Source organism: Garra rufa, chromosome 25 (assembly GCF_049309525.1).
Source record: "Garra rufa chromosome 25, GarRuf1.0, whole genome shotgun sequence".
In the NCBI taxonomy this organism is placed as follows: Eukaryota; Metazoa; Chordata; class Actinopteri; order Cypriniformes; family Cyprinidae; genus Garra; species Garra rufa.
In genome coordinates, this window is record NC_133385.1 from 35,677,202 (window position 1) to 35,704,664 (window position 27,463).

Sequence of the window (27,463 nt, forward strand, 5' to 3'; positions counted from 1 at the left end):
CCAACCTAAAGTTTGTCTCGACAAACTTTTTTTTTTCTAGTTTAATTTATGCATTAATTTTAAGTAAGTGCAAAAGTCATATGCGGTCTGAACTGATGGTTTTGTGAAATGCCAGCCCAATGTGCAGCGTCTGTGCACCCGCGTGTGTGGATCAGTCACGCCGCGCGCTCGTTAACATTCTAGCCGGAGCGCGAGCGATGCGGCGCCTGCGCGGCCTTTTCACCGTGCTTCAATCCTCTGAAGCGAGTTGAAGAGAGGAAGCCCAGCTCTCTGTTCGTGCGCGAACTGAAATGGATGGAGTAGAGAGGAAAAGGACAGAGGCTCAGAGGAGCATCATGAAAGACAGCGACCTTAAACGAGACTCCGGCATCCCTGAGCGCGTGACACTCAAGAAGGAGATTGGACTTCTGAGCGCGTGCACGATCATCATTGGTAAGGGAAGTTTGCAACTTATTTTCTGTTTTCCTTTTAGGCCACTCTTCTAACATGTAAACGTACCAAGACTTAAAAAAAGACAATAAACATCACAGATACTCGCCATTTTGTTATTCCGCATTTATTTGTGGCGTTTTAATGCACACTAGAATACACATTATATAGACTTTATACTTTTTACTTATGTGAAGTAATTCGTATCGTTCTCAGTTAGATAATTAATTAATTGGTTGTTGTTTTTTAAATAGTATTATTAACTTTAATTGTTATTATTAGTATATGGCTCTTCAGTAGCTATATTTAGGTAATTAATACTAAATTGATCATTTTATTATCCTGTATTAAATTAAGTATTTTAGAAGTTTGTGTATCTATCTATCTATCTATCTATCTATCTATCTGTCTATCTGTCTATCTGTCTATGTCTTAACATCTAATCTCAGAAAACAAGATACTGAATTAAATATCAACAACCAAGTGTTAAAAACAACTTAAGTTTGCAGATATTTTTAATCTTATATGTTTACTTCGGTCTAAATTCAACTTCCAGTATGTGGGCCCTCTCAGATGTGTTTGTCCTCTTAAAAGGAGCCGAATGAAAGCTAAAGATTGTTCCCTGCGCGTCTGATGGCAGCCGGCTCTGTGAGGGGCAGCAGTAGATTATTTATGCCTGCTGTTACATAATCTCGTTGTACGACACTTGGGTTCTTGAGAGAAGAGCTGCCAGGAAGTGGGTTAGTGAGGGGGGCCAGTCATTGTCTGCCTATGAAAACTCTCACAGGTACTACAGCAGGGCCACATGGGTGATATTGACCGGCCATGCACTTTTGCTATCTCTATTTGGTATTGGGTTAGTACTTGTAGTGTAGTAATGTGGTACTTTAGTACTCTGAATAAAAGACACATTGAAATAATAACAATTATGACCCAATTAAAAATTAATACTTGAGATTCTGCCCTATTTTTAGGTCGCTAATCAAAGAACTAAATTAGTGGAAATGACCATGTGAACTAATTTGTCAGGTTTTCTTTCTTGCAAGTTGCTCCAAAAAACAAAAAACAAATTTGGCAACAAAAAAGGTTTCAAAAAAGTCTATATATGGACCTTGTTCATTGTGACTAATTTTAATAAAGTAAAACATATTTCTATTGATTTCCTTGTTTTTGAATTCCCTTTCTATTGTCAGCATTTTTCAGTTTAAAAAAAAAAAAAACAAATAAAACAAACAAAATATACTAAATATAAGTGAGGAATATAAATATTACAAATTTTAAATGTGGAAATCAATTTATAGGGGCAAACTTTAGCATCAGTGGCTATCAATAATTAAACAAATTGGATTAAATTAAATATATATTATTATTACTATTCAATGTTACAATTATTAAAAATAAGACAAAATCATTGCATAAGCTTGACCAAAAGTCAAGTGAGTTTATAAAATCTTAATATAAATAAATAAATAACAGTATCAGTATATACAGTGAGGGAAATAATTATTTGATCCCCTGCTGATTGTATATGTTTGCCTACTGACAAAGAAATGATCAGTCCATAATTTTAATGGTAGGTAAGAGACAGAATTAAAAAAAAATAAATCCAGAAAAACGCATTCCAAAAAAGTTATAGATTGATTTGCATTTTAATGAGTGAACTAAGTATTTGAGCCTCTATCAATCAGCAAGTTTTTTGGCTCTAAGGTGTCTTTTATACAGGTAACAAGCTGAGATTAGGAGCAATCTCTTAAAGGGAGTGCTCCTAATTTCAGTTTGTTACCTGTATAAAAGACACCTGTCCACAGAAGCAATCAATCAATCAGATCCCAAACTCTCCACCATGGCCAAGACCAAAGAGCTGTCCAAGGATGTCAAGAACAAAATTGTAGACCTACACAAGGCTGGAATGGACTACAAGACCATCAGCAAGCAGCTTGGTGAGAAGGTGACAACAGTTGGTGCGATTATTCGCAAATGGAAGAAACACAAAATAACTGTCAATCTCCCTCAGTCTGGGGCTCCATGCAAGATCTCACCTTGTGGAGTTTCAATGATCATGAGAACGCTGAGGAATCAGCCCAGAACTACACAGAAGGATCTTGTCAATGATCTCAATGCAGCTGGGACCATAGTCACCAAGAAAACAATTGGTAACACACTACGGAGTGAGGAACTGAAATCCTACAGCGCCCGCAAGGTCCCCCTGCTCAAGAAAGCACATGTACAGGCCTGTCTGAAGTTTACCAATGAACAACTGAATGATTCACAGAAGAACTGGGTTAAAGTGTTTTGGTCAGATAAGACCAAAATCAAGCTCTTTGGCATCAACTCAACTCACCGTGTTTGGAGGAAGAGGAGGAATGCTGCCTGCACTGCATCAAAGGGACGATTGATGGGGCCATGTACCGTCAAATCTTGGGTGAGAATGATTAAAAATGTGTATTGGATGGGTATTCCAGCATGACAATGACCCAAAAACACATGGCCAAGGCAACAAAGGAGTGGCACAAGAAAAAGCACATTAAGGTCCTGGAGTGTCCTAGCCAGTCTCCAGACCTTAATCCCATAGAAAATCTGAGGAGGGAGCTGAAGGTTTGAGTTGCCAAACGTCAGCCTCGAAACCTTAATGACTTGGAGAGGATCTGCAAAGAGGAGTGGGACAAAATCCAGAGATGTGTGCAAACCTGGTGGCCAACTACAATAAACATCTGACCTCTGTGATTGCCAACAAGAGTTTTGGGAAATAAATTCGTATTTCACTTATTAAAATGAAAATCAATTCATAACGTTTTTGAAATGTGTTTTTCTGGATTTTTTTGTTGTTATTCTGTCTCTCACTGTTCAAAAAGTGGGCAAACGTACAAAATCAAAATTCAAATATATATATTTTTTTACCTCACTGTATATACCTTTATTTATATAGCAGCTTTACAGTATTAAATAGGAACATAGTATGTCGATAATGCAAGGAACCAAAACTCAGTGACCGAAATGGAGAAAAAAAACCTTGGGAGAAGCCCAAACCAGGCCCAGTTCTCCTCTGGTCAGTTGAAACCTACTGGCTAATACAATATGAAGCTGTGAATGTAAAATATTCTGACCAGAAGAAGACACCAGGCTTCATCTTTGTCTCTCTTCTCAGGTAACATTATTGGCTCAGGGATCTTCATCTCTCCTAAGGGTGTTCTGGAGCATTCGGGTTCGGTGGGCTTGGCGCTGCTGGTGTGGATGTTAGGAGGAGGCGTAGCTGCTCTGGGCTCCTTTTGCTACGCTGAACTAGGGGTCACCATTCCTAAATCTGGGGGAGACTATTCCTACGTCACAGAGATTTTTGGCGGTCTCATGGGGTACGACAGGTCCATACATGATCTACCAAACAGTGGATGAAAATCCATCACATATGCTAAATGTGTTGTGTTGCTCTCTAGGTTTCTGCTGTTATGGAGCGCAGTATTGATCATGTATCCCACCACACTGGCAGTCATCGCTCTCACGTTCTCCAACTATGTGCTTCAGCCTGTTTTCCCACACTGCATTCCTCCATTTATAGCCACACGCTTGCTGTCCACCATCTGCATACGTGAGTGACTTATTTCTTTAAACAGCCTCCTGAAAAAGCTCTAAACATAAAAAATAAAAAACTACAATTTGGAATCTATCCTATCTTTCTTTCTTTTTTGAAACACAAAAGGTGCATTTTTAAAGAATACCCTGCCCACTCTTTCCAGTGTAGTGAAAATTAATGATCACTGAGGTCTAAAAACAGTGTATTTTAATTTATTTTGCACATTTCTGGTAATTAATCAAGTAGCAAAGCGTGCAAGTGTATTTCTTGGACATATTTTATTGGACTGCCTCTGTTTTGCAATGCTTTCCTTTGTGCAAAAAAACAGCTAAAACCAGCATAGGCTGGTTGGCTGGTTTTAGCTGGTCAGCAGGCTGGTTTTAGAGGGGTTTTGGCCACTTTTCCAGCTTAAACCAGCTAAAACCAGCCAAACAGCCTGAAAAACTGTTTTTTTTTTTTTTTTTTTTTTAGCAGGGAATTTATTAAGAAAATAGTTCATCATAGTCGTTCTTAACCAAACATCTCCAAAGGGTACACAAGATAGCTTACTTATATATAATAAGATGAAAACAGATAAAATGCAAGTAAACTCAGAAGTTTCTTACTTTTATTAATTTGAGTTCAATTAATATGCGATTTCAAGACCAAAAGTCAAAGAAGGTAATGAAATCTTAAAAAAAAAAAAAAAAAACAATTTGAAACTGAAAATGTGTCACGCCAGGCCAGCAGAGGGAGCCCTTACCCCCACTGACTGTTGCTGCTCCCTCTGCTGCCTCTATGGTTACTTCCTGTTTATCAGACATAAAAGCCAGCTCATCACACACACACATCGCGAAGTATTGTTTTGCTCCAGCGGACTCTACCAAGCGTTTTCCTTTGCTCTCAGGTTTCCTAGTCTCCTTGTTGTTCCCTAGCCATAGTTCTGTTTTTGTTTTCCCAGTCTTAGTCTTAGTTTTCTAGTTTCTTGTTTTCATTTCATTGTTTCATTTGGACTGCCCACTTGGATTTTGACCCACGCTTGTTTATTGGATTACGCTATTGGATTGTCTTCGCTGTTCATGTTTGCTGGTGTTTTCGACCCTGTCTGTCTGACTACGATCTGCTTAATAAAGCCTTGCATTTGGATCCTCACTCTTGGTCGTCCCGTTTGTGACAGAATACTTCGCCACACCCGGATCCAGCGGCTTTACTCACCACCAGCATCACAACATGGACCCAGTCGACCAACTTCTGCTCCTCAGACAAGGAGATCTCCCCATCAAGGAATATGTTCAACGTTTCAGTGAGTTGTTGCATAAAGTATCATTTTTTGATGAGGTATACTTTAAGGACTTATTCCGTATGGGGCTGAATGAACCAACAAGATCAATGTTGCCTGGGGGGAAATCCTTATGCTCACTGAAGGATTATATGAACTATGCACTGTCGTTATGCGGCTCTCCATGTACTGTGGGTATTCTAGTTGAGCCCCAGCACAAGATGTCTGCTAGCTTCAAGCCACAGCACAAGATGTCTGCTAGCTTCGAGCCACAGCACAAGATGTCTGCTAGCTTCGAGCCACAGCACAGGACGTCTGCTAGCTTCGAGCCACAGCACAAGATGTCTACTAGCCCAGAGCCAAAGCACAAGATGTCTGCTAGTTCAAAGCCTGTTCATAAGATGTCTGCCTTTCAGGAGCCCCTTCACAAGATGGCTACCTTCCCTAAACCTGTTCACAAAATGGCCGCCTTTCCCGAATCAGCTTTCGGAATGACCATCCTTCCTGAGTCCGCATTCAAGATGGTCACCCGATTGGACCCAGCTCACAAGAAATCTACCACGTCTGACTTCTCTCACAAGATGGCTGCCACCCCAAGGCCCGATCACAAGATGGCCGCCATCCCCAAGCCTGTTCACAAGATGGCTGCCACCCCCAAGCCAGTTCACAAGATGGCCGCCCTTCCTGATCCTGTTCGCAAAATGGCCGCTCTTCCAGACCCTGCTCACAAGATGGCCGCCGTTCCAAAGCACGTTCATAAGATGGCTTCCGTTCCTGAGTTCCCGGTCAGAATGGCCACCACGCCAGAGCCTGCTGCAAAGATGGCCGCCACGCCAGAGCCTGCTGCTAAGATGGTCGCCACGCCAGAGCCTGCTGCTAAGATGGCCGCCACGCCTGAGCCTGCTGCAAAGATGGCCGCCACGCCAGAGCCTGCTGCAAAGATGGCCGCCACGCCAGAGCCTGCTGCAAAGAGGGCCGCCACGCCAGAGCCTGCACCCAAGATGACCGCCACGCCCGTGCTGGCACACAAAATGGCCGCCATACCTGAGGCTGTTATTAACAGAGTGGCTACAGCGTCAGACTCTCACCCTTCCAGGACGTATCAGAGACTAATGTCTAGCTTGGAGGACCCACCACTGCTGTCAGCTCGTTCGGCTGGTCCCTTACTGTCAGCCGAGCCAACGTCTGCTCACCCCACATCAGCCAAGCCAGCGTCTGCTAGCGCCACATCAGCCAAGCCAGCGTCTGCTAGCGCCACGTCAACCAAGCCAGCGTCTGCTCACGCCACGTCAACCAAGCCATCGCCTGTGAACGTCATATCTGCTTCTCTCGAACCTGCACCAGCTGCCGTTCCTACCAAGTCAAGTCAAGTTACAGCTGCTGTCCCTGCCGAGTCAAGTCACGTCACAGTCACTGTCCCTGCCAGGACAAGTCAAGATACAGCTGCTGTTCCTGTCAGGCCAAGTCAAGCAGCTGTTCCCTCCGAGCCAAGCCAAGCCACAGCTGTCCCTCTCACGCCAAATCAAGTCACTGCTGCTCTTGTCATGACGAGTCAGGTCATAGCTACTTCTTCACTGCCAAGTCACATCTCCCCTGAGCATCCAGAGCCTTCACTCCCAAGCCATGCAGAGCCAACGCTCCCAAGCCATGCAGAGCCAACGCTCCCAAGCCATGCAGAGCCAACGCTCCCAAGCCATGCAGAGCCAACGCTCCCAAGCCATGCAGAGCCAACGCTCCCAAGCCATGCAGAGCCAACGCTGCCAAGCCATGCAGAACCAACGCTCCCAAGTCACACAGAGCCAACGCTCCCAAGCCCCACGCCCAATGACCCGGAGGGCATTCCTCTGCCAACTGTGTTACCTGTTATGGCTATCGCCATTTTGAGTGTGTGGGCTGCACACTGCGCCCCAGTTGCCTCTTCGGCCCATGAGTCTGCCCACAAGTTTGTTCTGGAGACCTCATCTACAGGCATGTCCGCTGCGCCTATACCTCTTTCGGAGGTGGCGTACATAGCGGAACTTCACGCTCTGCCCGCTCCGCCAAGGCTTCACGCCCTGCCCGCTCCGCCAAGGCTTCACGCTCTGCCCGCTCCGCCAAGGCTTCACGCTCTGCCCGCTCCGCCAAGGCTTCACGCTCTGCCCGCTCCGCCAAGGCTTCACGCTCTGCCCGCTCCGCCAAGGCTTCACGCTCTGCCCGCTCCGCCAAGGCTTCACGCTCTGCCCGCTCCGCCAAGGCTTCACGCTCTGCCCGCTCCGCCAAGGCTTCACGCTCTGCCCGCTCAGCCAAGGCTTCACGCTCTGCCCGCTCCGCCAAGGCTTCACGCTCTGCCCGCTCCGCCAAGGCTTCACGCTCTGCCCGCTCCGCCAAGGCTTCACGCTCTGCCCGCTCCGCCAAGGCTTCACGCTCTGCCCGCTCAGCCAAGGCTTCACGCTCTGCCCGCTCCGCCAAGGCTTCACGCTCTGCCCGCTCCGCCAAGGCTTCACGCTCTGCCCGCTCAGCCAAGGCTTCACGCTCTGCCCGCATCGCCTGTGCTCCCTGCTCTGCCAGCACCGCCAGTGCTCCCTGCTCTGCCAGCACCGCCAGGGTTCCCTGCTATATCTGCTCCGCCAGGACTCCTTGCTCTACCTGCTCCGCCAAGGTTCCTTGCTCTGCCTGTTCCGCCAAGACTCCTTGCTCTGTCTGCTCCGCCAAGGTCCCTTGCTCTGTCTGCCCCGCCAAGACTCCCTGCTCTGCCTGCACCGCCTAGGTTCCCTGTCATCTCTGTCTTGGCGTCTGGGGCCGTTCCAGAAGTCTCTGTCTGCCCAGGAACTGCCACGAAAGTCGTTCCTGAAGTTCTCGTCTGCCTGGTCACGGCTATGGAGGCCACGTTCTCCCATGAACTCTCTACTTCTCTCCTTGCTCTGTCTGCCTCCTCTATCTCTGTTCTCCCCAGGTCCCAGTCCATAATGCGGCCTCCTGTTCCGCCCTGGAGGGCTTCTACGCCTCCTGTTCCGCCCTGGAGGGCCCCTGCGCCTCCTGTTCTGCCCTGGAGGGCTCCTGCGCCTCCTGTTCCGCCCTGGAGGGCTCCTGCGCCTCCTGATTCGCCCTGGAGGGCTCCTGCGCCTCCTGCTCCGCCCTGGAGGGCTCCTGCGCCTCCTGTTCTGCCCTGGAGGGCTCCTGCGCCTCCTGTTCCGCCCTGGAGGGCTCCTGCGCCTCCTGATTCGCCCTGGAGGGCTCCTGCGCCTCCTGCTCCGCCCTGGAGGGCTCCTGCGCCTTCTGCTCCGCCCTGGAGGGTTCCTGCGCCTCCTGCTCCGCCCTGGAGGGCTCCTGCGCCTCCTGCTCTGCCCTGGAGGGCCGCTCCGCCTCCTGCTCCGCCCTGGAGGGTTCCTAAACCCCTTGCTCCGCCTTCGGCTCCGCCCTGGAGGGCTTCTACGCTTCCTGCTCTGCCCCGGAGGGTCGCTAAGCCTCCTGCTCCGCCCTGGAGGGCTCCTAAGACTCTTGCTCCACCTCAAAGGACTGCTCTGCCTCCAGCCCTGCCCTGGAGGGCTCCTGAATCTCCTGCCCTGCTCTGGAGGGCCTTTGCCCAACCTGTTCTGCCTCAGTCTCCTGGCCCCCCCACCGCTCCCCTGGACTGTTTCCTCCTGTTGTTTTTTGGAGCGTCTGGAAGCCGCTCCTTGGGGGGGGGCTATGTCACGCCAGGCCAGCAGAGGGAGCCCTTACCCCCACTGACTGTTGCTGCTCCCTCTGCTGCCTCTATGGTTACTTCCTGTTTATCAGACATAAAAGCCAGCTCATCACACACACACATCGCGAAGTATTGTTTTGCTCCAGCGGACTCTACCAAGCGTTTTCCTTTGCTCTCAGGTTTCCTAGTCTCCTTGTTGTTCCCTAGCCATAGTTCTGTTTTTGTTTTCCCAGTCTTAGTCTTAGTTTTCTAGTTTCTTGTTTTCATTTCATTGTTTCATTTGGACTGCCCACTTGGATTTTGACCCACGCTTGTTTATTGGATTACGCTATTGGATTGTCTTCGCTGTTCATGTTTGCTGGTGTTTTCGACCCTGTCTGTCTGACTACGATCTGCTTAATAAAGCCTTGCATTTGGATCCTCACTCTTGGTCGTCCCGTTTGTGACAAAATGCATGTAAATTAATTGGTCATAAAGGGTTTGAAACCTAAATAAAATGAATTTATTGAAACTTCTGGCATTATGGAAATGATTTACAATTATTTTATTATTACAAAGACTGAGAATGACTTAAAGCTGCAAAATAATTAGTCGTGATTTATTGATTCAAAATGCTAGTTTATGTTTGAATAAAATTTTTTTACACCTATAAATCTAACATATTTTTCCTTGATATATACATGCATGTGTGTGTATTATATATACATGATAAGTATACGCAGTACACACACATATAGTATGTAAACATTAACTTTTTTTATACATTTTTTAAAGGCTGTTTTCTCAAAATTAGTTTTTTCTCCTACACTGAACCATAAATCTCCACTTCAGTAGCACTTACACACACCAAACTTTACATTTTTATTCCTGTCTATGTCCTGAGGTTTTTACTGAGGGATTTGTTCATATATAATTGGCTTGATTTTATACAACATTTTATTCCCCAAAAAATTGTTATTTTATTGCCTGTTCTAAATATTTTCGGAATTATAAAGTGACAAAATGGATACCCCAAATTCCTTCAGTAAAAAACATTTGACAAGAAAAAAATAAACAAGAATTTTAAAACTGTCTTCATCCAGTGTTTAGATTTTTGTACTAGAAATATATGCAAATTAGTACATATTTAATTAAATAATGCCTCATTTGCGTATTTAAACCTAACATTTTAGAAAACTTGTAATACAAAAAAATGTTTGCAGTTATCAATGTAATTAATCAACTGAGTAAGTAAGGTGATAACTATTAGTTTATTTATTTACTTTTTTTTTGTATCCCATTCACCTGCAGTGTCTTGCCTTAAGCACGACTAATCTAAACTGCTTTAACAGATGTTTAAAAAAAAAAAAAAATTGTTGTACAAATATGTGACCCTGGACCACAAAACCAGTCATAAGGTTAAATTTTACAAAACTGAGATGTATACATCACATTAAAGCTCAATAAATAAGCTTTCTATTGGTGTATGGTTTGTTAGGATAGGACAATATTTGGCCGAGATACATCTATTTGAAAATCTGGAATCTGAGGGTGCAAAAAAAATCAAAATACTGAGAAAATCACCTTTAAAGTTGTCCAAATTAAGTTCTTAACAATGCATATTACTAATCAAAAAATACATTTTGATACATTTACAGTAGGAATTTTACAAAAAATCTTCATGGAACATGATCTTTACTTAATTTCCTAATGATTTTGGCATAAAAGAAAAATCAATAATTTTGACCCATACAATGTATTTTTGGCTATTGCTACAAATATAACCCAGCGACTTAAGACTGGTTTTGTGGTCCAGGGTCACATATATGTTTCATTCTTGTCTTAGTTATTTTAGACTATTTTGATTATTGCCGTGACATAGCTTGTATTGCCAGTAAGGCTAAATGCATACTTTTTTTTTTTTTCTTTCTTTTTCTGAGAATGACCCAGTCACATTTGCGGTTCTAGGGCTGTGCCAGCAGCACTTGACGCCTCCGTGATGGAGCGGTGTGGCTCTATAGCATGTGATTGCTGCATTAGCTCTCATTATTCAAGTCTGTTATGTGGAGTCATTCACACAAACCAAAACAACAGCAGCAAGAGAGCGCCAGGAAAATGCAAGGCCTTCCATCTCCTCACAGACCTGCTCTTTGCTCCCGGGTTTTGTTCTCATTCAAACTGATTTGTTTCAATTGGGCTCTAACTTCGGCTCTCGGTGAAGGGAAAGTGATTATGAAAGAGTGTGTAAGCTGTGACACTGATGGATGAGCCCATAGAATTACAAACCCACTCCCCTTTTTAGCATTCCCACATTTCCTGTCAAGACCCCCATACAAACTGTTCCTAAAGCAGCATCTCCTAACGTGAAAATGTAGTCACATTGTTAGAAAAACGTTGCTTTTGAAGTCACGCCTCATGAAGTGCATCAATCAAGACATTATACAATCTTTTTGTTTGTGTGTGTGGATGTTTGCAGTGTTTTTGACCTGGGTGAACTGCTACAGTGTGCGTTTGGCCACACGGATCCAGGATGTCTTTACCGTGGGGAAGCTGCTGGCTCTGGGGCTCATCATTACTGTCGGTTTAGTGCAGATCTTTGGAGGTAAAAGGAGGAGGAAAATATCAGTTCCCTGTGTAATTTATATGGGCTAAAAAGTGAGATGAAATTCTGCTTTATAATGTAAACCAATGAGATCTTTACACCGGTACAGCAGACTACACTCTTAAAAACAAAGGTGCTTCACGATGCCATAGAATATTTTGTTTTTTTTTTTTGTTTAAATGGTTCCATAAAGAACTTTTAACATCTGAAGAACCTTTCTGTTCCACAAAAGGTTCTCTGTGGTGAAAGAAGGTTCTTCAGATTCTAAAAAAGTAAAAAATAGATGGTTCTTTAAAGAACCTTTGACTGAATGGCTCTTTGTGGAACCAAAAATGGTTCTTCTATGGCATCGCTGTGAAGAACCTTTTAAAGCACCTTTATTTTTTAAGAGTGTACTTGCATTAAATATCACTCTAATTACAAATGAACTTTCCTCAAAGCCTGATGTGTCATATTTGATATTGTCCAGTTAATAGAGCTGTTTCTGTCTCCTCAGGTAACTATGAGAGCCTGACTCCACAGGTGGCGTTCATGTTTAATAAAGCTCCCTCCATAGGACAGATTGCTCTGGCATTTCTTCATGCTTCCTTTGCCTTCAGCGGCTGGAACTTCCTCAACTACGTCACGGAGGAAGTGGTGGATCCGAGGAGGTTAGTTTGATACCATAGCTTATTGCCATGCTTATTCTAAGGAAACTGCTGCCATTTACTTAGAACTGACATAATTATCACGATACTGAATGCCAGCTATTTTCAGAAATTTGCATGCACAATATATGCATTAAAGGTGCAGTGATATTAACAGCTAGCGGTCGAAATGGGTACTGCAGTCCAAATTCAAAATGTTGGAGAGAGTCGTTTCTCCCACCCTCTCCTACTCAGACTCGACGCTCGCGTGGGTTGCCAGATTGCAGGTTTCCTAGATTCCATGACTGCAGTAGGCTGAGGTTTTCACCAACTGGCAACCTGGGGTGTCAAAATTCTACTGGGTAAATTAACAACGGGCAGAGTCACATAGACCAAAACAAAACATTATAGTTTCCTAAATTTCTGCAAACGCTGTATACAGTTGAGGTCAAAAGTTCACATACACCTTGCAGAATCTGCAAAATGTTAATTATTTGACCAAAAAAAGAGGGATCATACAAAATGCATGCTATTTTTTATTTAATACTGACCTGAATATTGACCCTAGATATTTCACATGAAAGATGTGTACATTTTGTCTATAAGAGAAAATAATAGATGCATTTATAAAAATGGCCCTGTTCAAAAGTTTACATACACTTGTTTCTTAATACTGTGTTGTTACTTGAATGATCCACAGCTTTGTTTTGTTTGTTTGTTTGTTTGTTTGTTTGTTTGTTTTTTTAGTGATAGTTGTTAATGAGTCCCTTGTTTGTCCTGAACAAGTAAACTGCCTGCTGTTCTGCCAGAAAAAAAAAAATCTTCAAATCCCACAAATTATTTGGTTTTCCAGTATTTTTGTGTATTTGAACCCTTTCCATCAATGACTGTATGATTTTGAGATCCATCTTTTTTCACACTGAGGACAACTGAGGGACTATAACAAAAGGTTCAAACACTCACTGATGCTTCAGAAGGAAAAATTATGCATTAAGAGCTGGGGGGGTGAAAACTTTTGAACAGAATCAAGAAATGTACATTTTTCTTATTTTGCCTAATTATCATATTTTTTTTTCATTTAGTACTGCCCTTCAGAAGCTACAGAAGATAGTTACATGTTTCCCAGAAGATGAAATAAGTTAAATTTACCCTGATCTTCAAATTCAAAAAGTTTTCACCCCCGGCTCTTAATGGATTGTTTTTTCTTCTGGAGCATCAGTGAGCGTTTGATCCTTCTGCAATAGTTGCATATGAGTCCCTCAGTTGTCCTCAGTGTGAAAAGATGGATCTCAAAATCATACAGTCATTGTTGGAAAGGGTTCAAATACACTAAAATGCTGAAAAACCAAAGAATTTGTGGAATCTGAAGAACAGCGGCCAGTTTAACTGTTCAGGACAAACAAGGGACTCATGAACAACTATCACTAAAAAAACAAAACACACAGCTGTGGATCATTCAGGTAACAACACAGTATTAAGAATCAAGTGTATGTAAACTTTTGAAAGGGGTAATTTTTATTAATTCAACTATTATTTTCTCTTGTGGACTATATGCAAATATATTTTATGTGAAATATCTTATTCAAGTCAGTGCTAAATAAACAATGACATGTATTTTATATGATCCCTCTTATTTTGTTAAAATAATTAACATTTTGCAGATTCTGCAAGCTGTATGTAAACTTTTGACATTGACTGTAATTATGTATGCAATTTCTATACAAATAATAACTCGTGCAGAAATTATATACATAATTTTATTCATTTATTTCCCCTCAGGAATCTTCCTCGAGCCATATACATCTCCATCCCACTGGTGACTATTGTGTACACGCTCACAAACATTGCATATTTCTCCTCCATGTCTCCTGAGGAACTGCTGTCCTCCAACGCAGTCGCTGTTGTAAGTACAAGTCTTTGACTCGCCGGGTCTTAAAAACATTTTGTTCATTTAAAGCACCAGATTATTAACACTCTAATTGTAGAACTCAATGATGGATTAATTAAACATGTGTGTGGCATTCGCACTATTACAGTCTCCAGACAACTGTCAGAATTTGATTAAATAGAGATAGCTGTGTTTGTATGGATATATCTGGGCATAGATAATTTTTTTTTAATCTAGATTAATCTAGATTAAAATGGCTAATTTGAATTCTGATGAAGGCATTTTCAGAATATGTGTGCTACCCAAATAATGACTAAAAGTAAGTCTTCGAGAACGGGCCAGGTGGCGCATTAGACCAGGCGCTCATCTCCTGTTTCCAAAATGCATCACAAACTGCTTGACAATTGCATTTGCAACATAATTACCTATACAAACTTGTGTAACCAAGTACTTCTGCGCAAAAGGCTGCACGACGTGCGCGTTGCCATTAAATACACAGACGCGCACGGGCATGGATTTCTGCGTGCATAGTCTTCGATTAAACTGCGTTGCTTTTAGAAGCGTCAATTCAGTTGTGGCATATAGTTTAATGTCTTTATTTCGGGATTATCAAAGTAAATTATAACTCAAACTTGAGATTTTACTGGGCCACAGCAGATTTTCCCTGGGGCACGTGCCCCAGTAAAAAGGGTCTAGCAACGCACCTGCCCTGAAGCGGCTTCATAGCTGCATCCATGTTTGCACGTCTCGTTTGATGTGGTCATTTCACAGAAGTTGAAGACTCGTTCTCGCCCCCTACAGTGCAATTTGACTAGGTATACGTCATCCGCGCTAAAATATCAAGGTGAAAGTCATCATATCTTGCGTAGTTTAGACCCAGCTCCCAACCCAACTTTGAGAATAGATTAACGGCGATATTTTTTTTTTCGCCCGATAAGAGTCTCACGTTAATGCAGCACATTAACGCCGATAACGGCCCACCACTAATATATATTAGTGGTGTGCAAAGTATGTTAGGGTATTTGTATCTGTATTTGTATTTGTTGAGGGGGGGGAAAGTATTTGTATTTGTATTCGAGTAAAATTCAAAATAGGTGTAAAAATAATGAGTTGATAACTAGCCTATAGCCTACATCTTGCTGTCTTCAAAAGACAGAGTAACTTAAACGTACCATATAAGGGGCCGTTCACAAGTCGCGCCTAAAAACGCGTGGAAAACACTAGGCGTGCCGCTTTCTCCTTCTTTTCAAATGCTCTGTAGGCATCTGCCGTTGCTAAGCAACCATGACCCGCGCTCTCCATGAAGACGCGGAAGTTTCAGCAAAGGATAAATGGATTTCCAAAACTGAAAATCTGCTACTAAAAACTGTTATCCCTGTAACAGCTATGACCGGCTGTTCCTCCATCTTGGCTAAGCTTTTAATGTTTTTCGTGAAAGGAAGAAGCTGATTCGTTGGTTCTTGTCACATGACCCGCGGTACAAATATATATTTTTAAGTATTTGTTCGAAATAAGAATTCGTAAAAAACACGCTATTTGTGCCTTTCCGAATACTGTATTCGGGTTCGGCTCCACCCCTAATATATATATATATATATATTTTTTTTTTTTCCGTTAATGATGTGCTAAAGCTTTGTTTAATTTGATTTAGACTTTCGGTGAAAAACTTCTGGGGGTGTTTTCCACCCTCATGCCGATCTCTGTGGCGCTCTCCACTTTTGGGGGCATCAATGGTTACCTCTTCACCTCCTCCAGGTGAGCATATGTTTATTTCGTTTTACATGTTACCTTACCTCATTAGAAAATGGGTCACACTTTAACAAGTTAGTGTTTTATAGCTCCCCTTATGAAAAATAAGTTTATTCATGTGTGCTATTAGTGTACTTCTTTTAAACGAAAAAATAGGAAAGTATACTTTCAGTCTAGTTTTTTTTTTTTTTTTTTACTTCTCTGACATGTGCTTTATATACTTCTCAGAAATATATTTAAAATGACATGTAAGTATACTTGTATACTTAAATACGTAGAAAAAATCTAGATATATTTGAGCTCTACTTGTGCTCCAAGAATCTGTGTTTTCATTGTTATACACTAGGAGCGCTGTTGTACATCTTCTGTACAGAATTTACAAAACACAAGTGAAAAAGAAACCGAAACAACAGATGCTTCCACATGTAATCGAACACAATCATCAGACATAAAACAGCATCATAACCATAGATATGGAAAACTGTGTAACGTTATGGAATAAAATGTTGAATCATGAAGAGGTAATATTTTGTTCAAAATGTTATTTATTTATGAAACTTACCCACATTCTAGTGTTTATAAAAGAATGCATGAAGCTAGAATAAAATGTTTTAGTTTACAAGCAGATGCTCTGTTCTTTTGTTTGATGTTTTGTATGTTCAGATATTCATATAACAAAATATAAACAAATTAATACCTAAATAGGGACATAGTAGTATACTTAAAGTATGATGTAAAGTTCACTTTCAAGTATACTTGCAGTATAAAACTACTAAACTAGTAGTTTACTGAGACTATACTTCAAAGTGTACTAAACATGCATAAAACGTATTTAATTAGCATACTTGCAGTACAAACTGAAAACATAGATGTAAACTAGTTGTGTACTCAAAGTGTACTACTGTTATACTTAAAAGTATACTTTTCTATAATAAAAAGTGGGCCAATTTAATCCTGAGGAGTATTGAAATAGTACACTTAAAAGTATACTACTAGTACACTGATATTTGTATACTTACTACATGAACTATACTTAAAAATATACTTGACCTTTACCTAAGTATACTTAATAAAATAAACTTGAAGTATACTTATTTTTGGTAAGGTTCCTTTTGATCAAATGTGCAAAAATAGCAAATACGTCTTTGTGCGTTCACACACACACACACAAACACAAACAAACAAACAGTAACTATGGTCATTTAAAAAGTGTCTCTAGATCTGTGAAAGTCATGTAATTTAATCCTAAAAACAAGATTAAGATTTAGGTTTTCCTACTCCATTGGCATTTTGTCAACTTTATATATATATATATATATATATATATATATATATATATATATATATATATATATATATATAGTGCTTTATACAATACAGATACAGTTTCAAAACAGCTTCACAGTAATAAACAAAAGGAGGGATCAACACAGAGTCAATGGTGCAAAATTGATCAAATTATGAGACAAATCAAAAACGTACATTTTTGTCTATAGAGTATTTATTCATTTAATTGCATGCTTGTAGCCCAATATAGTTTATACTTGTCCATGTTTTACTCAGACACAGAGAAAGCAGCCTGGGAAACAGTATCTCTTTTGCAGCTAAATACAGAAGAATACACAAGAATATGCAGTTATGCATTTACTGTATAGGTGTGTATTTGTTTGACACACAGGTTGTGTTTCTCTGGGGCACGGGAAGGACATTTACCCAGCCTTCTTGCTATGATCCACTTCAAGCACTGCACGCCGATTCCCGCTTTGCTTGTCTGTGTATGTGATTTTTCAGTTTTTGTTATTGCTACAAGCCTTTTGTGTTGCTTCAGAGTGTAAATTGTTCTGTTCCTGCCATTAACTTTATTTGTTCTGTATTTTTCCTCTCCGATCTTATCTTTCAGTGTACTGCCACAATTGTGATCTTGTGCATTGGAGAAACGCACAACCTTATAAACTATGTGTCTTTCATCAACTACCTCTCTTACGGAGTCACTATTGCTGGCCTGCTCTACTACAGATGGAAGAAGCCAAACTTATACAGACCCATCAAGGTATTTATATGGCATTATATGGTACAGTGCTGCAGTATTCAGAAGAACAGTTACTGCCACATCATGCTTATATTGCATGGTTTCAAGAGCTGGGTGAATATGAGAGTTTTGTGTTTATTGTCTTGTCAGGTGAGTCTCTTTGTGCCGGTGTGTTACCTGCTCTTCTGGGCTCTACTCCTGGGCTTCAGTCTGCACTCAGAGCCGCTGGTGTGTGGAGTAGGGCTGGTCATCATGCTCACTGGAGTGCCTGTCTATTTCCTGGGGGTTTACTGGAAAGACAAGCCAAAATGCATATATGACTTCACCGGTAAGGAAACTGTGAATGTGCAATTTATAATCTTGGTTCTCTTTAGGTACAGTAAAAAATACATATAAGAATAATGATTTACTCACCCTCATTCTGAGCCAAACCTTTTCTTGTAGAAAACAAAACGAGGTATTTTGTAGAATGTCCACGCTGCTCTTTTCCATTCAGTTGCAAAAGTACAAACAAGTGGCAAATATATATTGTAAACTAGTCCATTTGACTCGTGCACTGTTTTTTAAGTCCTCTAATGCCATGTGATAGCTTTGTGTGATGCATATTTTTAAAGGGGTCCTATTATGCTCTTTTACAAAGTCTTAATTTTGTTTTGGGGTGCACTAGAACATGCTCTCATGCTTGGTGGTTCGAAAAACGCATTATTTTTTCAAATAATTTACATTATTACAATAGCTTTTTCCCCAGGCTGGCACAAATGGCTCGATTAGTTCCGGGTTTGATGAAGGCCCACCTTCTGAAAAACTAAATGTGTTGTGATTGGTTAGCAGTCCCACTGTGTTGCGATTGGCAAACAGCTTCGACACAGTTTCAGTCCTGCCACGCCCCTTACCGAAGTTCCGTGTACAACTGTTAGCGCAAGCTAGATTAAAGTGATTCTTATGTTTTAAATATAGATATTTTTCTTACAAAAACACATCGGATCGCTAAAGGAGGCTTTTACTGACCCCTCCAGAGCCATGTGAGGCACTTTTTATTATGGATCGACTTGTTTTGGACTGATGGAGAGCACGGCCGTAGCCAGCTATGAGGTCACCTTTTTAAATATTCAAAAATAAAATGTCAAGCTCTCTGAATGAATATTTAGCCGTTTAAACCACCTCATGTCACATGAGAAGCCAGCGCAGTGAACGGGGCTTGAGAGCGCGTTGAGTGAGAGCGTGGGTGCAGCCTCCGTTTGTTGCCAGATCCACCTATTATATGTGTTTTTTGACTCGTTTTTCCAATTTAGTGTGACACTTTGGGACGTTTATAAAGTGGAAAGTTGAACGTTAGTGTTAGTGATATATTAATCTTATTTACAAAACACAAGTTTTGAACTTATTTCGGTTATCTTTTCCTTTCTTTTTGTAATTGCTTGTTTTTCGTAGCAATATCTGGCAACATTGTACATTCATAAAAAAAAGAGACAATCTGTAACTTAATTGCTGACAGGAAGATACCACAATCGGTAAGACAAACGCAGTGATCATCATTAATATCTGAAAGAAATGTATAACACTATCAAAAACAATAGCATAATACAAATCTGTTTGTTACAGAATGAAATAGGCTACTATGCCAAATAACGTTAACGTTACTGGCCAGCAGGAAGACGTCTCGTGCTCTTTAGTTAACCTTAAGTCATCAAAAAACATTAATTAAAGCAGTGTTTCTCAACTGGTGGGTCGCAAATATGATTTGAGTGGGTCGCGGAGTGTGCAGTCAAAGAAACAACAAACGTAATTCTGTTCTCTTTCATCATCTCGTGTTCGAGATCCACCTATGGGAAGGGCATCCGTACCTGACCTCTGCAGAAGCATCCAATTGCACCAAGTCTGGCTTGACAGACAGGAGCGCGTGCCCACTGGCAGGTAAGGGGCCGCCCCTTTACCGAGCGCATAAAACCCCTGCACGCGCTACCTTTCCTCAGTTGACATTCGCTTCTCGCGATCTCTGCGTTACCCAGCATGGTTGGATTGCATTTGCTCACTTGTGTCTTCAGGAGGACATATCATCTGATCAGCCTCCGCCAGACGTGAGAGTCTGTTTTTCAACCGACAGGTCAGTTCCTGTTTGCTGCATCCTGAGCCGCCCACGCTCTCTCTCGTTCACCTGCTCCCAGTTCTTGCCGCTATGTCGCTCTCCAAGTCGTCCTCTCCTGCCGGCGGTACTTTATCACGGGCCTGCCCTGCTGCGTGTGGAGCGTTAATAGCCGCCAAGGACACTCACCAGTTCTGTGTCGTTTGCTTGGGCCTCAAACACGCGCAAGAGGCTTTGGAGAACCCGGAGAACTGCAGTCATTGCCTCGCGCTGCCCAAGAAGCTTTTGCGGCGCCGTCTTAAAGTTTCCATGACTCAGTGCGTCGAGCTCGGGCTTTCGGACTCAGATGGGGGAGTCGGTGATGACGATGCGCAACCGGGGAACTCCCGGGGTGCGACGTCTCTCAACTGGGCTGACCAGCCCAATCCTGCTTTCCCCGAAGAGGACATCTTCGCGGATATCCTCCCGCTGACCGACGAACCGGCCGGTTCCGGCGGCGACGACGATGACGCGGGCCTTCTCGGGATGTCAGAGGACTTCCCGCCCTCCGGCTTTCCCCAGATGAACGCGCCCGTGCCTACGCCTCAGTCCATCCTCCTGGACGTTTGTGAACGCGCGGCCGCGTGGCTCAAAATCGTGTGGCCGGCTCCACAGAGCGCCACCGACCAGGAGCGGGATATTTATGACAGGAAGCTGCTGGGACTCCCTCCCGGGCCGAGAAAGCAATTTTTCCCCGTCCTCCCAGCGTGCGCGAAGCATATGAAGCACTACTGGGGCGATCCACTAAACCTCAAACACGGCCTCTTGAGGTAAAAGATATGGCAACGCTCGGCATGGGTGATCCCCCTGTCATTGAGCCGTCGATTGCCAGACACCTTAGCCCTGTCCAGGGTGGGTTGCTCGCCCCTCCGAAACCGGTTTTGCCTAATAAAATGGACCGCTTTTCCGCCTCTGTCTACCAGGCCGCCTATAAGTCCTCGTCCCTGGCAGTCAGAGCTCTCAATGTCTCGTCTCTCCTCTCCGCTTACGAAGCGGAGCTTTTGGATGATTTGGGACATCAGATGGAAAAGGGACCCCCTTCCGCTTCCCTGTGGAAGGAGATCCTCACAGTCAACGACCTTGTCCTCCGTAATGCCCGTCAGTCTGTCCAAGCCTGCAGGCGTTCCATGGCGCTTTCGGTGGTAGGAGAGCGCGCACTCTGGCTCAATCTGTCGGGTCTCCCTGACAGCGAGAAGAGGCGCATCGCGGGCGCTCCAGTAGAGCCTGGCCAGCCTCTCTTTGGCCCCGCTGTCGCACTGATGCAACAGCGATGCGACAACAAAAAGAAAGAGGACGAGGCTTTTAAGCTATGCCTGCCCAGGAAGGCAGCGCCGCGCCAGGCGCCCCCTGCACATTTCCCTACTCCCCCTGTCACGGGACGACAGTTCCAACAGGGGAAGGATAAGCCTCGCAACAGACCACCTCCGCGAAGGCCTGGGGAAGACCAGCCCCTACCGTGGCTGCTGCAGCCGCTGCAGCAGGAAAACCATCCCACCCCACCCATTCGGACATGAAACGGAAGCGGCCGGCCTGATGTTCGATCGATAAGGGCTCAGAGTCTGCGTTCACGGGCCACAAGCCCTTCAGACTTGCTGTTTGCCCAAGGGACTCCGTCCAAAAGACGGAGAATCTCTCATGGAGGGCTCGACCAGCCCATGTGTTCTGCAGCTGTTGTGTGTCGTTCCCCCACGTTCGGGGGGCTCGTTGTGAGGAAAAGTACACAAGCAAACTTTATTCCCCTCACCCAAACAATAAAGGCTTCGGCCCATGTGTTCCCCAACACAAACATCACACAAAACACAAAGAACACACTGATAGAAACTAATCAAATGAATTCGTTTCAGCGAGAGAACACCTCTCTGGTTCCCTGCACGCCATCCCTAGTATGTCCACTAGATGGCGCCATTGCATCACTTATGAGCGAACCGGCCGAATTAGCAGCCCAAAGCAGCTCTCCGGTTTGTGTGGGGTCTCTAATGAATCATGTCGCAGCCTGGCGGTCAGTGTCAGCTCCCGAATGGGTGATTCATACAATAACGAAGGGGTACAGACTTCAGTTTGCCACAAGGCCCCCGCGTTTCAACGGAATTCTCTCTTCTCACACGGAAGAGAGCTCCGCTCACATTCTGAAAGACGAAATCTCCACTCTTCTCGAGAAGGGGGCGGTGCGAGTAGTACCCCCGCACTCAAGCAGTCAGGGGTTTTACTCCCGTTATTTCCTAGTCCCGAAGAAGGACGGTTCTCTCCGCCCTATTCTGGATCTCAGAGTGTTGAACAAACATCTGAATGCTGAATCACTCCTCTCTTTTAAGATCCGTAAATGACACTGCTTTTTTTACCGTGATCAATCTGAAAGATGCATTTTTCCACATAAGCATCTATCCTCCACACAGAAAATTCCTTCGTTTCGCCTACCAAGGCGTTTGTTACGAATTCACAGTTCTTCCTTTTGGGCTCTCACTCAGCCCGAGGACGTTCTGTCTGTGTGTGGAGGCAAGACTCGCTCCGCTGAGAGCAGCGGGGCTCAGAATCCTGACGTACATAGATGATTGGCTGATCATAACCAATTCGAGAGAGGAAGCAATACAAAACACCGCCCGTGTGCTCGCTCACATCACAGCGCTCGCTTCAGCAAGAGCAATCTCATTCCTGCGCAGAATGTGATATTTCTGGGGCTGGAGCTGAACTCTATCACAATGCGCGCGCGGCTCTCGCAACAGCGCACTCTTTCCCTTCTGAATTGCCTGTCGCTTTTCAGAGAAGGGGAGAGGGTACAGTATCGCACATGTCTCAGGCTACAGGGTCTTATGGCATCGGCTGTCCATGTCCTGCCTTTAGGCCTTCTGAGAATGAGGGCGTTCATGAAGTGGGTTTTATCTCTTCATCTCAGCCCTTTACGCGATCTCTGCCGCTCTGTATCGGTGACGCGCACATGCACTGCAGCGCTGCGCCACTGGAGGAATGTGGAGTTTTACGCTCATGGAACTCCCCTCGGGGCAATCATGATGCGCAAAGTGGTGACGACAGATGCCTCCTTAACAGGATGGGGTGCCACACAGGAGGGCAGAACAGTGAACGGTGTGTGACCAAACACACTTCACTCAGCCCACATAAATTATTTGGAGCTCCTCACTGTTTGGAAAGCTCTGATTCATTTTCTCCCCCGCCTGCAAGGGCATCACGTGCTGGTGCGTTGCGACAACACCACAGCCGTGGCTTATATCAACCGCCAAGGGAGGATGCACTCTTCAAAACTCCATGCTCTAGCTTACAGGCTGTTAATATGGAGCAGGCAACACTTTCTGTCGTTACGGGCGACTCATGTCCCAGGCGTTCTGAACAGAGGCGCAGACCTTCTATCGAGGGGGAACCCACTCTATGGGGAATGGAGCCTCCACCCTCAGATAGTGGGGCAACTGTGGAAGAGGTTCGGTCAGGCGACCGTCGATCTCTTCGCCTCACGCAAAAATGCCCAGTGCCCTATGTTCTTCTCGCTATGGGACGAGAATGCCCCCCTCGGCGTGGACGCACTGGCCCATCCATGGCCCAGTGTGCTTCTCTACGCATTTCCTCCGCTATCGTTAATAGCGCCCACTCTGGCCAGGGTGAAAGAACGGAGCCTGACTCTCATTCTGATAGCACCCAGATGGCCCAAATCTCCATGGCTGGCACAGATAATTCCTCTTCTGTATGCACAGCCGTGGCCACTCCCGCTACGCACGGACCTCCTGTCTCAAGCAAACGGGGAGATCTACCATCCCCACCCAGACAAGGTGGCTCTATGGGCCTGGCCCGTGAGAGGGCGAACTTAAACACATTGGGGCTCCCCCCACGTGTTGTCGCTACCATTCAGAATACCAGAGCCTCCTCCACACGCTCCCTCTACAATTGTAAGTGGCGCGTGTTTGAGCTGTGGTGCGATGAGCGCCGGCTGATATCATATCAGTGCTCACTCACTGCTATTTTGAGCTTTTTGCAAGACCTTATCGATGGTGGAAGATCTTTTTCCACTATTAAGGTTTACTTGGCGGCTATCGCTGCATGTAATGTTGGGTTCGATGGCACAACGGTTGGGCAACACCCCCTCATTCGTAGATTTATGAAAGGTGCCCGCCGCTCCCTTCCAGTCACTAAAAGAGTAATTCCAGAATGGGACCTCTCCATGGTGCTGGAGGTCTTGTCTCAATATCCTTTTGAACCGCTAGGAGACATTTCTCTCAAGCTTCTGTCTCTTAAGACAGCTCTGCTCCTGGCACTGGCATCAGCCAAGCGTGTCAGTGACTTGCATGCACTCTCAGTTCATTCCACATGCACAAAATTCTCTTTCAGTGGAGACAAGGTCTTTCTAAGGCCTAACACGGCCTTTATGCCAAAATGCTTCCCAGCATTCACATGTGAGGTGATTCAGCTTTCCGCTTTTCATCCTCCTCCTTTCTCCTCTACAGAGGATAAGAGGCTAAACGCTTTGTGTCCTGTTCGCTCCAGGATCAGCGTCTTCAGGAGGAGCGACCAGCTCTTCATTTCTTGCCCCCCCCCCCCCCCCCCCAAACACAGGGAATCCCATTTCTAAGCAACGCCTCTCTCATTGGCTTGTGGAAGCCATCTCCTTGGCATATGAATCTAAGGGAGTGCGTCCTCCAGAGGGCCTCAGAGCTCACTCCACTAGAGGCATGGCAGCCTCCTGGGCTCTGTTTAACAGGGTTTCCTTGCAGGACATTTGTGCCGCTGCAAGCTGGGCCTCACCACATACATTTGTCAGATACTACCGGCTGGATGTCACCCAGACCCCAGTAGCTCATTCTGTTTTAGGTGTGGGTTCTTCTTAGGGTTGCACCCGCGGACCCTCAACACCTTAGGCTTGAGTGGTCCAACTCATTTTATTCATGTTCTAAGCAAGTCATCTGCCCCCCCCCCCCATCATTATTATGTGTGCATATATTATTCTTAATATATCAGCATGAGGTGTGTGGCCATATTATGTGCATGTTACTGTGCATGTTACCACAGTTCATCCCTTCACGGCTGGTATTCATGCTCATTGTGGGGGTCTGATCCTTGGTGACGTGTCAAGCACCGCCTCTCCAGGTGACCGTCCTCTGGCTTACAGGGCCTCACTGTGGGTGTAGTGGGCAACCGGGGAGCTGTCCATATCTCCCATAGGTGGATCTCGAACACGAGATGATGAAAGAGAACAATAGGTTACTGTCGTAACCCCGGTTCTCTGAAACATCGAGTGGAGAGATCCACCAAGTTTGCCCCGCTTGCTGCGAGAAGCGAATATGCTCACTGAAGGAAGGTAGCGCGTGCAGGGGTTTTATGCGCTCGGTAAAGGGGTGGCCCCTTACCTGCCAGTGGGCACTCGCTCCTGTCTGTCAAGCCAGACTTGGTGCAATTGGATGCTTCTGCAGAGGTCAGGTACGGATGCCCTTCCCATAGGTGGATCTCTCCACTCGATGTTTCAGAGAACCGGGGTTACGACAGTAACCTATTGTTTTTTTCTGACTATTATTTTGAAAGATGTGCGTGAGCGGTTGACTCTTCTATCAGTACCTGAGAAAAACGCTTTTTCCTCATTCAGTATCTACGGTCAAATGAGATGTTGTCAAGTTTTATGTCAGTGTCATTATTCTAACGTTATTTTTATAACTTGTTATAAAATAAAAAATTCCCTCACCTAAAAAAAAAACTTTCCAGTCCTGTCAGTCATACTGTGCTCGTTGAGGGCACTCTTCAACTACACACGCAAATTTACCATGGTAACAGACCTTAACCCTCAAAATGGCACTTTATTTTCATTGTGTTTTTGTAATGTATTTCTAAATGACTGTGGTCTCGTCACATACCAACTTATTAACAAAAGCTATTTTGGAACTGCTACCTTACCTTTACCTGTCACCTTATACCTCATACAATCATCTACATGTCTGTCTATTTCGAAGTTTAGGCTATATGTAGTGCATTTGTGGGTGTTATTGTAGCACAATTCTTAACACCTTACTTCGGACCTCACTAATTTTCAGACCCTGGTTACGGCCTTGATGGAGAGACACACTTTTTCTGTGCCGTTCTAAAGCTTGAGAGTGCCAGGAATGTTTTTAATATAAACTCTAATTGCATTTGTCTGAAAGAAGGAAGTCATATACATCTAGGATGCATGCAGGGTGAGTAAATAATACGCTACAGTAGTGTTGGTCCTATCGTCAGCCTGTGAGATCGCCAATACATGATATTATCATTATTGTGCTCATTTATTTAATGATTTACAAGCCTGAAACCAGCTCCAGCATAAGGCTAGTGAAGCTATCTACACTGTATGATGAATAAATCTCTTACCACACACTGCACACGTCTACGGCGTGGCTCCGAGCGTCTCTCTAGTCAATGCTTGTGTTTACATCAGCCACGGCTCCGCATGTGTTTGGACCCTCTATATTGCACACGTCAATGGCACGGCTCCAACACAGTTACCACAGCAGTTTGTGGCCACTTTAGTCAATGCTCGCGTTTATACCAGCCGCCCTGCAGCTCACTGAAGCATCCCAGAAGAGGCTGTCTATGCTACATCGCTAAAGTTAGGTGAATCCCGCACCTCGTCCCTCCCCACCCGCCAGCGATTCAAATTTTCGTAGGTGGGATTTATTTGAATGATATTTTAATGGACCGCGTTGTAAAATCATAACATCCAGAAAACAAAGGCTGTAGTCCAAAGGAGCCATTCGTTGTAGTTCTTGAAAAGAGATTTTTTAAAAACTAAATATATCCCTTTGGAGTGGACTTTTAGATTTGTAACTTTGTAGATGTTTTTTTATGCCCAAACATACACTCCACACACTGACTAAAACTCAAAAAGTGAAAAAGCATAATAGGACCCCTTTAAAAACGACTTATTATGGAAACAATATTTTTGTTTTCAGACACATAATTGCATGCAGAGCTGAGTAGATTACTTACATAGTGTAATCCGTTATAGATTACAAACTGCATGGCAAAATTGTAGTTAGTAATGCAATCCATTACATTACACATTTTGAGTAATGTAATCTGACTACTTTTGGATTACTTTTAGATTACTTTAGACCTAACTCGTTTTTCCACAATGATTTAAAGGAACACTCCACTTTTTTTGGAAATAGGCTCATTCTCCAACTCCCCCCGAGTTAATAAGTTGAGTTTTACCGTTTTGAAATCCATTCAGCCGTTCTCCTGTTCTGGCGATATCACTTTTAGCATAGCTTAGCATAGATCATTGAATCCTATTAGACCAATAGCATCACGTTCAAAAATGACCAACGAGTTTCCATATTTGTTGTATTTAAAACTTGACTCTTCTGTAGTTATATCTTGTACTAAGACCGGTGGAAATGCAAAGCTGCGAGTTTCTAGGCTGATAAGATTAGGAACTAGACTCCCATTCCGGCGTAATAGTCAAGGAAGTTTGCTGCCGTAATATGACCGAAGCAGGCGGAGTATTATCAGAAATGAGTTCCCAGCTAGTTTAGCATTTGCACATGTGCTGTGTGATAATACTCCGCCTGCTTCAGCCTTATTA

The 27,463-nt window shown here is 44.0% G+C and overlaps 1 protein-coding gene across 1 annotated transcript in view; it reads left to right on the forward strand.

Annotated features, from left to right (window-relative positions):
- The first annotated feature begins 261 nt into the window (after positions 1 to 261).
- Positions 262 to 27,463, forward strand: part of slc7a10b (solute carrier family 7 member 10b) — a 28,887-nt gene continuing 1,685 nt past the window's right edge. The window contains exons 1-10 of the mRNA XM_073831935.1: positions 262 to 432; positions 3,575 to 3,779; positions 3,861 to 4,012; positions 11,375 to 11,500; positions 11,997 to 12,150; positions 13,906 to 14,029; positions 15,666 to 15,769; positions 17,442 to 17,538; positions 17,664 to 17,813; positions 17,943 to 18,120. Coding sequence (XP_073688036.1) covers positions 291 to 432; positions 3,575 to 3,779; positions 3,861 to 4,012; positions 11,375 to 11,500; positions 11,997 to 12,150; positions 13,906 to 14,029; positions 15,666 to 15,769; positions 17,442 to 17,538; positions 17,664 to 17,813; positions 17,943 to 18,120 — 1,432 coding nt within the window. The 5' untranslated portion in view covers positions 262 to 290. The remainder of the gene's footprint in view (positions 433 to 3,574; positions 3,780 to 3,860; positions 4,013 to 11,374; positions 11,501 to 11,996; positions 12,151 to 13,905; positions 14,030 to 15,665; positions 15,770 to 17,441; positions 17,539 to 17,663; positions 17,814 to 17,942; positions 18,121 to 27,463) is intronic.